At 38.9% G+C, this 16,276-nt stretch overlaps 2 protein-coding genes across 2 annotated transcripts in view; one reads left to right on the top strand and one right to left on the bottom strand.

Annotated features, from left to right (window-relative positions):
• The window catches only part of LOC106961463 (nesprin-1-like), a gene marked incomplete at its 3' end in the record, with an annotated part of 45,810 nt that extends 35,797 nt beyond the window's left edge, over positions 1–10,013 (bottom strand). Inside the window, exons 1-3 of the mRNA XM_015055214.1 lie at positions 9,741–10,013; positions 3,031–3,092; positions 217–312 (exon numbers count right to left, since the gene is read on the bottom strand). Coding sequence (XP_014910700.1) covers positions 217–312; positions 3,031–3,092; positions 9,741–9,807 — 225 coding nt within the window. The remainder of the gene's footprint in view (positions 1–216; positions 313–3,030; positions 3,093–9,740) is intronic.
• Positions 10,014–13,612: 3,599 nt separating this feature from the next.
• On the top strand, positions 13,613–15,595 carry myct1b (myc target 1b). The gene is made up of 2 exons (XM_015055215.1): positions 13,613–13,777; positions 14,603–15,595. Exons 1-2 carry the CDS (start codon positions 13,723–13,725, stop codon positions 15,100–15,102), a joined length of 555 nt encoding a protein of 184 aa, XP_014910701.1. The 5' UTR covers positions 13,613–13,722; the 3' UTR covers positions 15,103–15,595.
• The last annotated feature ends 681 nt before the right edge of the window (positions 15,596–16,276 follow it).

Genomic DNA, 16,276 nt, shown 5'->3' with positions numbered 1-16,276 from the left:
AACCACAAACTGAATTGTTGCAGTCTAGTAAGAGTCATCATAATTAAATGTTTCAGATGCTTAGAAAAATCTGACCAGAAATGCCTGCAATGACCTTGATTTGCACACATAACTTTCACTATAACTAGGAGTCGATCCCGATAAAAAAGTAAATATTTTCAAGAAATAGTTAAGTTCTGATTAAATTCCAGACAAGACAAATAAACTCTTGTTTACCAGTCGTTGGCCAGACAGGACCTCCAGCAGCGCCAAGAGCTTCACCCCATCCTTAATGTCCTCAAAAAGATCGTTCACCTCTAGTGGCGGTTTATGCTGGTAGAGGAAAAAAGAAAGCAAAACATGACAGTTTATAAAAGAGCTGAAAAGAAATGCTTGTATGCTGTAGAGTCCACACTGTGATAAAAAAAAAAAAAACATTAGTATTCTAGTCCATTACCAGGGATGAGGAAGAACCGAATGCTGTTGGTGAGAAACAGACTTGTTAGCAGCAACCACTGAGCCTCCCTGCAGCTGAAAAGATGGTGCTTTTTCCACAGCAGTGGCGCGATGCCCAGTCCTCAGGCTACGGCGCTCATTTAACCCCAACAGGACACAGTCTCCTGATATCATCTTATTTACACATTCAAAGCCTCAAAGAGATTAAATGACACTATAATCTATTGTCTCAGACAAAATAAACGTTTAATCTGCAAAGCCAAAGTTTAATTAAGAAGCAAAAGTGCTCGTGGGAATACTTTTTTTGGCACATTATCCAGGTCATTTCCCAACTCCGCATACTGCATGGTGGAATTGCAATGGCTGCCTATTTGGGGCAAAGCGGTCTGAAGTCCTTTACAACAAACTGTCTTTTTCTCGAGACAATCACATTTTTGAAGTAATATCTGCACCCACAGCGCCCTGCTAAATTATTACGGAAACAGCGCTGCAGAGGTCAAACCATGTAGCTGATTGTTATGTGTTCCCACTAAATACGGTCACTTTGCAAAACTATTCATTTCCTTTAGGGTTTAAAAAAGAACAAAATATGGAAAAAGGCAACAATTTATATTTACTGGAATACCACTTTAAATGATAATCAGCCAAAAATAACTCAAGAATAAAAAAGTATTTGGTAGAAAGGCTGCTACCGTACTGAGAAATTGATCATAACACCTGATTTTATATTTTAAAATGTCGTCAGTTAAAAAGGTTGTGAGCAAATTCTGGTGTTTTAATTTCTAAAATAGAAATATTTGTTACATATAAATACAGAACAACACATTTAGGCAGAAGAAACACCTTTTCAAATCTTTTTTTTCAATATTAAACTTAATGTAAAACCAACTAATTATAAGCATCATGCTGCCACTACCATGTTTCACCATGTGTTTTCTGCTATGAGGACTAAATACAACTGTCCATCACAATTTCAGAACCATGTGGTTTCCTTCGATTTCAAATTATTTTGTATTGGTTCATCACAAGAAAAAAGAAAAAGTTTGGAGTTGTAATGTGGGAAAGAATGAACAAGTTCAGAACCTATGAATACTTCAGCGATGCACCGTATCTGCACAAAAAACAGTCAGCTGAAAATAATCCCCACCCTGGAAACTTAATTTTCTCAGTCACATGAAACTCCCAACTTTGGAAAAACTCTCCTGGAAAGATGCTTGGTTGTAGAAAATCAGAGGAAGTGGACACAAAGGCTGAAAGGAAAATGTGACAGCCGTAGGAAGTGACAAATCAGATAATTTACGCTTTGCTGCAAAAAAAAAAGCATTTAACACCTATACAGAGAAACTTCAGTTTTATCTGAAACTATTAACAGGAATTCATTATTAACTCTACAACTGCTCATCAATAGGCTTTTATTACATTATCCTTATTAGTATGCGCGGTTGGTGAGCTGGGCATGAATGAATAATGAATAATGGACTAGCAGAGTGTCCCAGTGCTGGCCCACCACATAACTCAGATTCTTCTAAAGTTGTGAAACCAAGCTTAAACTATTGTGGGCTGATCAGGCCCAACAAACAGCCTAAGTAAACCAAATCTCTCTGCCAGATCTCCAACCTACCAGATAATGATTTCAAATGACTAAATTCACCAGGAGATTTAATGCTTCTGTAGCACAAAGCTGCACCTAATCAAATTCAGATTTTATTGCTTTCGAGACAAAATGTGTTATAACACAACATGTGAGCATGTGTTATTGCTGTGAACTGAGTGCCTGTTAATTTAGAAGCATGAAACTCAGAAGCAGACGACTGCCTACAGGGAACTGTCCTCACCCTCTTGTTCTCCATCTGCACACCACGTTATTGTCCCTGCCAACACTCGCCACACACACACACATGCAGGCACACACAATAAGCATGAATACCAAAACAGTACAGCAAATACCTACCCACACACACACAGCAGGAGAACTCCAATGCAGATACATACAGCACACACCAATCTGAGTTATTCCACTAAATACCCCACATGTCCATGCAAACACACTCCACTAAATCTATCCAGGCTCTTGTCACTTTAAGTCCCCCTTGTGAGAATCTGGAAAACTGAACAAATGGTCTTTGTGTTGTCATGCCAAAAATCCTTTAGTAGTTCTTGTCACAGAAAAGGAATATTGTCTTGGGTAAATGTTCCCGCTTCACCAAACTTTGATTGCCAAGACATTGGCTTCCATTAACCTGATTTGATTTAAAGTGTTAAGGAATTAGGGGCAAACGATGCTGCTGTTTGCACTTCAATGAATAATCAAAGGGATTGTACTTAGTGTTAAAGTCATTTCTGCATCAGACAAATCTATTGTCTCCAATTATTTTAACAAGTGTTAAAAAACAAAAATACCACTTATGAAAGAGGATGTTTATAAGAATGACAATACGTCACATTTCTAATCAGGATGGGGTGAAGGAGAACAGGTTTCAGGTAATATTACAGTGCAAGTTGACTTTTGTTGAGTTTCTTAAATGTACACCGTTTTCAACTTCAGATAAGTAACAGCTGCAACAGTGTGTGCAATGGGAAGCAGTTGACACTTACCTTTGCTAAATGAGAATTGATCCATTTTGTGAAGGTTCTCTTCTGCACGGCTTCTTGCTCATCTGGAAAGTAACAAACATAAAGTTCAAATACTTATTCCAACACGACTGACTACAGATGACTTTTGGATGAGTCAATGAAGCAAAAAAGTTCAATTAAAGAGACTAATAAATCAAACTATACTGTCAGTTTTTTTGCAAAAAAAAAAAAAAAAAGTAAACAATTTACTATCCAGATAAATCACAGTCCTTATCTTGGTCAACATTTTCCATAATGACAAATAAGATATTATATAATATTAATCTTATATTTTTCACTATGCCATCAAGATGTCCTGATAAGTTGATCATTACATTTACGTGTTTTGAAGCAGAGACTCATTTTAAAGACACAGGCCAGTGGAGACAGGAGTTACTGATCTTTACTATATTGCAGTTCTGGTTGTATTGTCAAGATGATAAATCACAACTCCAGTCTCAGGTTTTCTGCAGCCTTTAACAGGGTTTCTTTCAGGACTACCTGTTATCTAGTTCAATACATTTTTCTACTGACTTTGTCTAACTTGTCCATGCTGGGGAAATGAAGCATGATTCTGCGTCCACCATGTTTCAACATGATGTGTTCAGAGGGATACAGAGTCTCTGCTCTCCGCTACGAGGGCTGAATAAATTTAAGGCACACTTGAAAGATTTTAGTTGATTCGATAACGTTGAAACCATGTTCCATTTTATTTTCATTTCACAGTTATGCACCACTTCTGTTGGCTTATCACAAACTCCTAATGAAATATAGTGATGTTTGTGTTTTAGGTTAAAAAAGAAACTTTTGAGGAGTGTGAATACTTCTTTCAGCCACTGTATGGATACCCAAAACATGTGATACAAAAGGTAAATGCAACACCTGTACAACAGTTGTTGTCATGTGTAATCTTTTAAAGATAGTTAATATTATTTTATTTAAATTCCCCTGTTCAAGTATAACTTCTCTCAGGTCTCCAGCTGCATTAGAGTAATACTCCACCATACATGGTACAAGCATAACTAGCAATGTTTAAAATTATGATTTACAAAAGCGGTACAACAAATGCTGCAGACAAGTGCTCTAAAAAGGAGCCGAGAGAAAATTTCTCTCAAACCCTCCACCCACTGTGCTCAGAGCCAACATGTGATTGTTCAGGTCACCTCCAGCCTGTCTCTGGTCTCTTAACACATTCAATCACAACACCTCATGCATTATGCATCATTTATAACAAAGAAGCACATTTCTGTGCTTTTGTGGCGCCGTTGTCGCGTTGAGGACTGTGTCGTGCATGCCGGTTGGCTACTGCTGCACTGCTTGGAGTGGCCATTTTTAAACATCCACCCCAGAAATATATAGACAGCGATCACGTGTTTAAGGAAGCGATGCGAACACTGTACAGGGAGCAAAGACATCATTGACCTACAGGCTAAAGCTTCATCACTGATGCACTGGGGATGCCCAGTGAAGCATATCACACACATACTGACACGCACACACTTACACACACACACACACACACACACACACACGCAAATAAAAAATAAATAGATAAATAAGGCAGCACACACATAATATTGTGTTTGAGCATAAAGTTCATACACCTACAAACCATTAGCATATTTTTATTAGCTTGAAAGATCCAACGTCCAGCTTGTTGCCGCGCTACTTACCACGCAGATACTGAAAAAATCCTGTCACCAGATTTAAAGAAGTCTTTCTGACAGAAACATCCTTACAGTGAGCCATCCTACACCCCACTCTCCGGCTCTCGTCCTTTGCGTCTCATGAGTTCCACGGTGCGTGTACGTGTGTCGACGGCGGGAATCATAAGGTCCACAGTGGACAAAACGTGACAGAAAAAAGAAAAACACAGCTGTCCTTTCACCCCCTCCTTTTTATCCAGCAGGAAGCAAAACAGATCTGGCTGCCTGGTTTCCCCGGTGAAAGCGAGAGAGCTGCTGGAGGCTGTGATGAAAATGTCCCCTCCTCTCTGACCCTCTCACACACTGTCAGACATGCACACACACACACACACACACACGCACGCACACACACACACACACAGATGGCAAAGCAGAAACTCTAATAGGTTGGGTGATCTACAGTCCCATCCTTCCTTCTTCCTGTGTTGTTCCCATCCAGAGGAGCCATGGCTGTGTGGATGTGGACAGCCCTAGCTGCACTGCCTCGCTGTATCATCATACCATCTGAGGCTGGAGAGGGCTCAGCTAGGAGGCTGGCTAAACCAATCGGTGAGGGAGGAGGGTGTGATGTCATAGCCATGGCTGCATTATCCCGATTTAAGCTTAGTTTGTGTGTGTGTGTTAGCCATATTTGCCTATAAGACATGTCTAATCCTCTATGACTGAAACATTTCCTGACGTAGCAGTATCGTTTTAAAATCAACACTGACCCGACTTGCTCTTGATTCATTCAAGCTAAACGAAGTCTCTAGAGTCCTATAGATTTGGGAGACGGAACAAAGGCTGCTGCATGAGGCAGGTCCTGGTACAAGTCATTTTAATAATTAATTCTGGGGCTGCTGAATGACATGTACCACCTGCTCTCCCCCGCGCCGAGCCCACGCCATTGTGACGAGAAAACAGGACACACCCACACAGGGATTCCCTTTGCAAAGCGTCATGTGAAAGCTCTAAAGCACATCCATTGTTTCTGCAAACAGCAAGCAGAGAACAGAACCACTCTACTGCTCTGAATGTAACACATGGACAGCAATGAATGAAGTAAATAGCTTATCATTTTGTCCAGAAAATGCCTTTATTATTTCAGGTCCCACAGCACGCTAAAAGGCTTTTCTTGCATGTTAAAAATAATCCTGAGGTTCTATTAATACTGGTTTATACAAGTCCTTTGACAGGACTTGTATAAAAAATATATTTTTAACATATTTTTAAAAGCTACTTCCTCTTTCATATGCAGGAAGCTGTTTGTAGCTATGAGAAAATCTTACTGGACCGTTTTTTATTTGTGCGCCACAAATCTGGAACAAACTTCAAAACAGCCGAAACACTGAGTTCCTCTAAATCTAGACTGAAAACGCAGCAGTTTAGAGTTGCTTTTGAAATACAAACATAAAACATTAGTCAATAATCTGATGTGTAATCACGGTCTATGACTTTGCATTTTTGTGTTTTTATGATGTAAAGCACTTTGAAATGCCTTGTTACTTTAAGGTGCTATAAAAATGCATTTTGATTGATTTGAATGATTCGCAGAGAGTTCAAATGCTCAAAATAACTAATTATTAAATTATTTACAAAAGTTTACCTTTGCGCCACTTAATGTTAAGATTTTTTTATTGTGTTTCTTCTCTATTAAAACATAAGTATCCAAAAAAAAAAGACCAACTATTACAACATAACTCATGGGTAAGTGAGACATGTTGGATCCTGTTATTTGACGAGTCTAAGGGGAGCACATATATGTTATTTTTTTATTTTACAAGCAAACAGACCCTGCAGGACTATAATAGTTGTCATCAATAGGGGGAGCAGGAAAAACCTAAATTTTCCCCACACCTTGTTTCACCTGCCACACTGCAGTTCTTTGCTGTAACTTCATGTGAGATTTTCCTGTCAGAGCAAACACAAGTCGCGCACTCCATTTTGGAAGAAAGTCGAGAATAAAGCCATTGTTGAAATAATCCATACAAAAAATGCAGTTTGTCACTTAGGGGACAACAAACATGCAGAAGAAGGTGTTCTGGCCAGAGCAAGTACCGCAACTTGTGTTTCATCCACAGTTACACCACCAGGATTTTGTCTAAATTAGATAAACTTCAAATTTGCAGTAATATTTCCAAATGTAAACATGTAAGAAAGATAAGAAAGATCGCAAATGTGACAGAGCGATTAATCTCAAATCTTGCTAAAGTGTTACCCCAGAAAACACAAAAAAGAGGAAATGTAGCTGAATAATTTGAAAGCAATAACAGAAAAACATTTATTTAGATTTCAGCTGCAAAATGAGCCCAGATTGATCCGAAGTCCTGGACTTTAGTTTAGTTAAATAATTCATTCTGAGGGAAAACGGAGAACGCGTTGAGGTTGAAATTTTCTGATACCTGGAGCATCTCCTAAGTAATTTTATTTTTGGCAACTAATTTGAGTTTGACTTTATTGAATGCAGTGTAATAAAAGAATAAACAAATAAATATACAAAGAAAATAAATTTATATCCAAAGCAAGCAAAAGAAGAACAGTAATGAATATTTACATGTTTTAAAATCAAAGGTAGAAGTTTAAACTTATTTTAACACTCAACCCTCTTACATTAGTGGCATCATCTAATAAGTAACTTCATGACATTCTTCCTTAGTTAGTATTTTCTGTTTCTATGACTGGTAAAATGCATACCATAATGAGCATCAATAATTTATGCAATCATAATTTAATGAATAAATAGATGATAAGGATCAATTTGAAGTGAACAAACTGAGCAACAAACATCACATCCAACCATCGGACCGTCAGGAAGGTAATCAAGTGCTTAAGGTGATCTTAGGAAGATGATACCTTTAGCAATACTGTGCAGTAGGTGCATGGTTTCATTGACCTGAGATGGTCACCTGGGAGTCTTATAAAAGCCCACTCATTATGTTGTTCCACTTAGTGAAGAACAGCTTCAGGTCAGCTCTGACAGGCCATGAGCAACCGAGCAGGATAAGAAATGATCCAACAGCTGAACGCCCGGTCCTCTCTGTCTCATCTGAACAGAACACCTTATGGCCTGTAGGGTCACTCTACGTCTGTAGATGATTTATTGAACAGGATTCAGATGGATTTTCATTTCGTTTAATAATCTAACCCGGCTTCAAACCTCTCCTCTACTTTAACCTTGACCTACCTGTGTTTTTTTTTTTTTTGGTCTTCATGATGCAGTTTGTTCATTAATATTTGAGCTGAGAAGTTACTAAGGAAAGAAAACGCTACAATGGTTAGTAGGTGGATCCCTGTAAAATGGATCCGCTGGATCTGTTTATGTTTCTTGTTTGTGCATGAGAATGTGCACATCTGTATATATGTGCTATGCTTCACTTGGAACCTGAGACCTTCAGAGAACAGCTGTGTGCATCCTCCAATTATGTCACACACTGGTGGACTCTGTTTACTATTTAGGTTACTTTTGTAAGGTATATATTATGTGTCACATAATTCTTTTAAATCAAAGAAAGTGCACTAATCAGCTCTAAAATCTGATTCCTGGAGGAGCTGTGGGTAATTAAATATGTCAAATCATTTGCTAGCTGTTTCCACATTTCCTGTCTGATACATTTGTGAAACCCACAAGAACCTATTGCAAAAGACACGGCTGGCAGCAGCCACGCTTCTGGTGTACCAAAGCAGAGCAACTACCTGTCAGTCCATCACCATGTGCTCCTGATAGCAAACAGGGCGAGCGTGAAATCAGCAAAAACACGAGTTATTGCTTTAAAGGGGGAGGCATGTTCATAACTTTATGAAGCCTCTGCACAAATCTACATAAACACAAAATGTGGGCTACTAATTAAAGTGATTCACAACATTATAGACTTTGCTCAAGTCAATAATTCATGCGCTGTTGCTGAAGCCGAAGTGGATCCGCAGTAAACCTCTGTAGGATGCTTTCATTGATGGGAAACTGTGTTTGATTACCAGAGAAAAGCCCTGCTGCTCGCCATCAACAGTCCACCAAGAGCTACTGCCACAAAAGCTATTTCCACTTACTGACTTGAAGCACAGTTATGCAAACTTACACCAAGTCATTTCCACTCTCTCTAAAAAAGGTCATTCAGCTATAAAGACAAAGGATATTTATTAATCACCTTAGTGATGAGCACACAGGAAGTACTGCTTCTCTCTACAGCAGAAAGCGGGTAAAACTGGCACAACCACAGGCAAATGTTTCAAGCAGCAGTTATGGTAACACGCCATCACACCTCACACACAGATGTTTCCAGGTATCCTACACACTCAAAAGTACCCATACAGCTCATATTTTCATGCTACCAACCATTTTTGCTCGTCAAGGGCACAAATGGTATCGAGTTTAGCTCAGTGCTATATCAGTGAATTCTGTGAATGTCAAACCACATCATCAATAATCAACTTAAACAGGAAATTCTTAAGGCGCTAATGACTAAATGATACACAAATGCCTAAAATTAGTCTGATCTCAGCAAATCATGCTTCGATAAGATCCAGAGTTTCACCAGACTGGATGAAAACTGTTTCGTTAAATTAAATCTTACTTTTCAAACCTGAAACAATAAACAATGCAGCTTGACCATGTGCAGCTTAGTCACAGGATGTTGCAGGAATGTTTTTATTGTTTCAAATAAGATTAGCTGGTGGAAAAAAATAAAAAGAGACGTTCACATTGAATCAAATTATACAAATATGCGACCCTATAATGTGCTCTACGGCGCGACGTGTTCAAGGGCAGTACTTTCTTTTAATTTTTTTCAGTAATAAGTAGTTAAAAGACAATCTAGCACAAAGGAGTTTGAGTTTGTCCATCAGGTGGTGTGTATGTGTGCATGTGTGTGAGAGCCTCCCGGCTTGCAAATGTTGGCGAACTTCAGTCGGGCACCGAGCCAAGCCTTGAATCAGCACAATATTACTGTGCAGTAGTGCAGGAGGAGAGGATGTTTGGTTCGCATGCCGGCAAAGCCAAAGAGTGTCACTTACCCTGCAGCTTCTGCATCACATTGGCTATGTCCACAGAGGACCGACCGTAGTGCCTCGGAGACGCCATGTCGACTCGTTGCAGTTGTATCACAAGGTGGGTCACTGATGCCGAGAGCAAGAGATACTTCACAGCCGTCCCGAGTGGGACATCCCTTCCGCCCCTCCTTCTCTCTCTGTCTGCCTCTCTGTCTAATTTCACTGCAGGAGCAAGTCCAATTGAATCTCAGGTTTCATGCAGGTACAAGCAGGTTTATTGTCCAATAGAGGCACTTCTTCCATGCAAGTACTGTAAAAGATTTAAAAGAAAAAGGCTGTTTCAAGAGTTTCTGCACCTGTTATTATTAGCGAATATTTTAAACACTGCAGTTTAGCTATTTAATAGTCTTAAAGACAGAGGTTTTTTTCTAAACCAATCAAAGTAGGTTTTTTTACATGACCTCTAAGTTATTAGTATAAGAGTAGCCACGGTCCAGAAATGCTCAAAGTATAAGTCTGAGTAAACCGAAATGCTTTTATCACGTCACATGTTTTGTTTCACAACAGAAAAGCAACAATTATTTTCTCTGCTGATGAATTAGTCATATTCAATAAGTTAAAATATACCTCACACAACCTATTATTGGTCTGATGTACTATTATAATTTTAAATTATCTCATTAAATTATGACCTTCTGATTTTAAAGTTATAATAATACTAATATTATATACTAACTCTTGCAATGTACATATTCCTTCCTCATCTGGTTTCAGATTTATTTAAAAAAAATGGGACAGAACAATAAAACAAAAATCTAAAATATATTTTTAAAAAGATAACTAACAGTAGCTCTGTCCAGACTCCAAACAAGGTCGCAATTAATGTTATTATCTACACCTGTGCTTTCTGTAGAAATATGCACAACTGTTTAATTGGCTGATGTATGCTGTGGACAAAGAAAAGCGATAGTATGTTAAGCTATACCGTATTAGCCAAAAATGGAGTCCTAATATAACAGACTTGTGATCAGCTAATTTGCTTAAATGGACATGTGGACATTCACTGTATTGCGAGAAATAACTAACAGGAAGTCGCACATATGACTAAATTTAGGCATACAGCTGCAAAATGCATAAAAGTGAATTATTCGCTATACATTAATAGGAAAGTAACAAATGATACAGCACAGTCTACTGTTACGAAGAGGGGGTACAGGTCGTAGTTTAATTATGGCTGACATCGCTTTGAGATAGTTTAAGGAAAACCAAAATGTCGAATTAACCCCATTAAAAGGTGCATCAACTATCCTGGCACTAGCTTTGACTTAAACCACTATATGACATGTCGCTACATCAGTGTTAAGGTATGCTGTACCACAGTAACATTCAGCTAGCAAAGTTAGACACCTGCTGAGGTATCTGTACGATGGAGGCGGCGTTCACTAAAGCCCGTTAAGAAATGGAGGAAGTTGCTAAAAACACCAGATAAACAGTGATAATTACCATGAAAGCGCTCACAAATAAACTCAGACACCCGACAAAACACTAACACCAACGTATCAAGACAACAAGTACAATTATGTATGAGACGGACACGAAGTTGCACGTCGTCTTACCGCCTGTCGGAGCGCAGAGCATGGTGAACTCCCCTGAGGAAGTGCCCGTGCGTGTCTGTGTTGCCCGGTTGCCCATGGTAACCCTGAAAATGAAACTTGGTGGCGTGCATCAGCTCAGTGGCGGACTACAAGCTGGAAACCACAAGAAGCTGAGCGGCATGATGCTGGCAGAGGGAGGAGTCGGAAATGTGAGGTGTGGTTTTCTGGTATTATAGTGCAGTGGCTTTACGCACAAGCTTTCCGAGTGCATCTCAGGGCAATAATGTCCGGGGGGAAAAAGTATATTTTTAAGGAATTCATTTCAGAAACTAGAACTCATATAGCTTCTTTGCACATAATGTGAGATATTTTAAATGTTTAATTTTGACTAATATTGCTTATGACTGATGGAAAATTTAAGTCCAGTATTTTAAAAAATAGATAAGATAAATATTAGCTCAAGTTATGGCCAGCAAAGTTGAAGGAAAACTGACTGCCCAGGCTATGCCATCTATATGCAAGCATATAGATGGAAAGTTAAGTGGAAGGAAAAATATATTAGAAAAAGATACACAAGCAACAGAGATGACCCTGAGAGGATTGTGCAGTATAGCAGGGACTACAGCTTGAAGAGCCACTACACAGAGATGCTGATTTCATTTTCCAACACTTCTCATGACCTGCCCATACTGCCAAAATACCTGCTTTGATGACCATAGTATCGCTGTTGTTTATTGGCCAGAAAACCCATCTGATCTAAATGTCACAGATAAGCTTCGGAGCAGAGGAGAATGTAATGAGAAAGATCAGCAGACCCAAAGAGGAATGAGCTGGGCTAATTCCTTCTGCTGTATAATTATCAAACTTAAAGTGAATAAAAGTATGAACCAGTCTTTGAATACCTATATTTTAGTGTTTTTAGTAGTGAGGTTCAGGTTTAGACCTGAGTTTTAGGTTCATCAAGGTTTCTGGAATACTATGTCATTTTATCACTAGTGTGAAATGAACTCAGATCTCTACGTTTGCATTTTTGGTATTCAAAGTCAAAGAATACTTGAACTTGTGGGAGCCTGTAGGTGATGAATAAAAGTAACCCCACATGTGCTCTTTGTTCATTCACATTTATGATAGCCAAATACCACAAAACAGTGAGGGTGTACCAAGTGAGATTTGAATCAGTTTAGTAAACTGCCAACATCACATCCACTTGTCCAGACTGTCAATCAGTATCATATGTTGAATATTAACTCATACACCCCAAAGTTTATTTTTTTAACTGTCATTTCACCTCTGACTAGATTTATAGAATTGAAAAAAAGAAAGATCAGGACAATAATAAAAAAAAAACATCACCACAGAAGCTGTTTAAATTTAGTTAGAGTGATTTGTCGTGAAAATTTTAAAAAAGACTGGTGGGGGCGGTGAGAGAGGAAGATGAGTCCATTTTGAAATTGTGTGGCAATTTGTTTCATTTTCCCTATTTTAATTACATAACACACAAAAACTCATCTGTCTCTTTCTACAACATGAGTCAATAGAAATTCAATATCTTTCATTAATTTAAAGGAGCCCATAAAGGTCATTTCAGGTCCTACACCGACAGTTGCAGTTTCATTGTAAAGACTTGACTGCCACCTGCTGGACAACTCCTGTAAACATACCTGTATCAACATCAAGATTTCATGGTTCAATCCCGAGGAAAAATGTGTAGTTATTGTGACAAAACCTTTTCTTCAGACTTACTGAAGGAAAAACATATATAACAATGATTGAAATTAAATTCTTTACAGAAAAGAAGCAGCAGAGGTTTTAGCACTCAACTGTACAAGTTTTGCAATGTTCTTCTCAGTCTTGGAGCAAGAGTGGGAACACTGCAACAATGGAAGGAAATCCCCACAGGGACCTGAACTTGATACTCTAAAGACACTGGATTGGTTTGGCAGAGTTTTATGGATCTCCTTGTGCTGAACATTGTCAGGAAACCCGAATAATTTGAATTATTTCCAAGGTGTTGTACATGAGCAAGAGGGCAGTATTTTTGGTTGGATGTTGCATATTTTGGTCTAACCAACTTTTTTTTTTTCATGGAATGTGTGCATCCTGCAGATGACATGTAACATGCTCTACTTGTATGAAAGCCATATTTAATAGGAGTTTTGTTATGAGGTATTGATCCTAAGGAAATGATGTAAAAGGAAGTAACACTGCTTCCTAGTGTTATGTCCCACGCAGATAAGCAGCGCGTTTACTAAATTTAAAGCCAGAGAGGGGAAGGAAGCATGACAGCAAGATTTCCGCCACACCAAACACTGTTGGGATTGAAAAGCCTGTCTTGGGGCGGGGGGAAAAACCTTAGTTTCTGTGCGTGTGTGAGTCTGTGTGGAGCTCAAAAACCAGCTCATGGTGGGAAAATGGCACTAAATGAAACAAATGCATTTTTGGAAATATTAAAATCATTTAATCTTGGTAAGTGGATCTTAACTTTTTGGTTGCAAAGATTTCTTTAAAAGACTTTTTTGTTGTTGTTGCAGAAGCTACTTATATGCAAAGAGCATAGACAGAGATGTGTGTAAAATGCATAGGGAGCGATTGTAGTTTCTCAAAATTAAATCGCAAAAGAGCGATAATCTGTTAGTTAGTCTAAACAATAATTAGTATACCACACCAGGTTTCTTTTGTGTATTAAAATAAATTAATCTGCTTTTCCTTATTGTCTTCAGGTTAATTTCAAAATTAATGTTACACAACCTGAAGCGTTTTTTGTTTTGATATATATATAATATATATAGATCTTTGAATCTGTTTCCCTGTGCCATTCAGTTTCTTTGTTTTAAAAATGCAACAAAAACCAACCAGTTATCGTTTGTACTACGTCCGTATTTCAAAATGAACATGAAACCTAATAATAATAATAATATCCAGAGATTTGTTTCAGCTTCAGTTCTTCAGCAGGGTAGAATCGCAGCACATAGCCTGTGAACCCACACACCGTGCATGATGTAAGATCTTATGTAAAAGTGGCCATTTACAACAGTATGTGCAACAATAAGTCAATACACCAAAGAAGAGGAAAAAAAAAGCTTGGCATAGACCATTCTGGTAACACTTGTCTTCCTGTTGTTCGTTGTGGTCGAGGGTTTAAAGTGTTGTCGAAATCACCATCTGGGGAAATAATTTCCCTCATTTGCAGGGCAACACAATGCATCTGCCCACCCACTCCACCAAACATTTCCCTTTCATCTGTCTTTGCCTCCCTCGACTGAATCTGCGTACTGCTTTGTCTTCATCCAGGTGATTTGATTCTAGCCTTCTGTTTATCTATTCTTGTTGGCCTGCTGCTGGGAGCTCTGATCTACGTTCTGTTAACCTGGGCATCAAGACGTCGGGCTACAGCCAGGATCACAAGGCGCTCCAAAAAGAAATCTGGCAGTTCGCGACGTGACCCCATGGGCAGCCAGTTTGGCCTTTACCGAAGCACTTTCCTGAGTGTTTACAGGCAGCCCTCTCTAGAGCCGGTGGGCCCCTTGGGGAGCAAACCTGGCGCAGAGACGTCCACCTTTCGGCCGCTGCCCAAAAAGAGCAGGCCTAGCCTGGACATGGGAGACGATACACGGGTGACCATGACAGAGGACACAGTGGCCATGGACTCTTCTGATTCAGCCTCCCTCGTACCAAGCAAGAGGAATTCCTTCTGGCTGGGTGGCAACGGGCTGAAAGGATTCCTTCCCTCACACACTCCACCTCCTGCATATGACAGTGTCATCCATGCCTTCGAGGAGACTTGCACTTAAAGCTGTTGGTATGACAACAAGAACTGAATCTACTGACTTTGTTAAGTATCTGCAGACTTTTAAAACAGACTACAGTTGCAATGTTTTTGTAATAACTAGACATTTACTTTATTTTTATTTTTTTTATGAAAAGGAGATACAGTGGCTCTTGAAAGTCACCTTGGTTAAAATGTCAGCTTTTAATTATGAACAAAAATGAGACCATGATAAATCATTTTAAAACAATTTTTAATTGTGAAATGTGACATCTATTGTGTACAATTCAACAACAAAAATAAATTAATTAAAAAACTCCGGTAGAAGAAAAAATCCCCAAAAGGTGCAAAAGCTGGGTTGCATAAGTGTTCACCACCTACTTTGTTGAACCTAATTTTGATTAAATTTCAGCTTTTAGCCCCGCTGGGAAATTTTAGGATAATGTAGATTGTTGAGCACGTGCTCCTACTTTTCATACAGTGAAATGTTCATTTTCCTTTGGTATTAAATTCAATATGAAAAACATGCGGTTTTTGCAAATTCACTATAATCCCATATTTTTACCTAGTTATTAATAACTTAACGCGCGTCAAAAATGCGTCTGACGGTTCAAATTCGACACGTGTGCACTTTAGGTGCGTTCGCACAAACGTGTTTTGAGCGTCAGGCACGTCTGGTCTACGTTCAAAGTCTACGCGGAGCGTCGGACTCGCTCTACACATCAAACGCTCAAAAGGCTTCAATTTGCGCCACAAAGGTTTTTATCAGTTTAATTAGATTAACTATAAATAATGGTAGTTTTATACCATAAACAAATTAAATAAGTTACATTAAATTAAATGTGCTTGAAACAAATATGATTTATTTGTGTCATGATCCGTGTTTCTGTGTTTAGTTTTGACTTTTTCTGTGTGATTCTGTTTCCCTGTGAGTCTTTGTCCTGTCCTCCCCGTTGATTGTCTCCCAGGTGTGTCTCATTCCCTTGATTACCCCGTGTGTATTTAGTCCCACCTGTTGTCTGTATTCTTCGGCGGGTCCTTGTCTAAGTTCGTCTAATGTCAGTTGTCAGTTTTGTCTCTGTCGTCACAGTAGAACTGTATAGTCCTGTGCCGGCATCAGCTCGTCATGTCAGTCTTTGTTTTGTACAGTTGCTACCGGTGTAAGCGCTAGCTTTATTCTCTGCCGTGCTGCCTGTATT

The sequence above is a fragment of the Poecilia latipinna genome, unplaced genomic scaffold, assembly GCF_001443285.1.
Source record: "Poecilia latipinna isolate Pla-1442-1.1 unplaced genomic scaffold, P_latipinna-1.0 Scaffold1304, whole genome shotgun sequence".
In the NCBI taxonomy this organism is placed as follows: Eukaryota; Metazoa; Chordata; class Actinopteri; order Cyprinodontiformes; family Poeciliidae; genus Poecilia; species Poecilia latipinna.
This window is presented reverse-complemented; position numbering and strand designations above follow the sequence as displayed.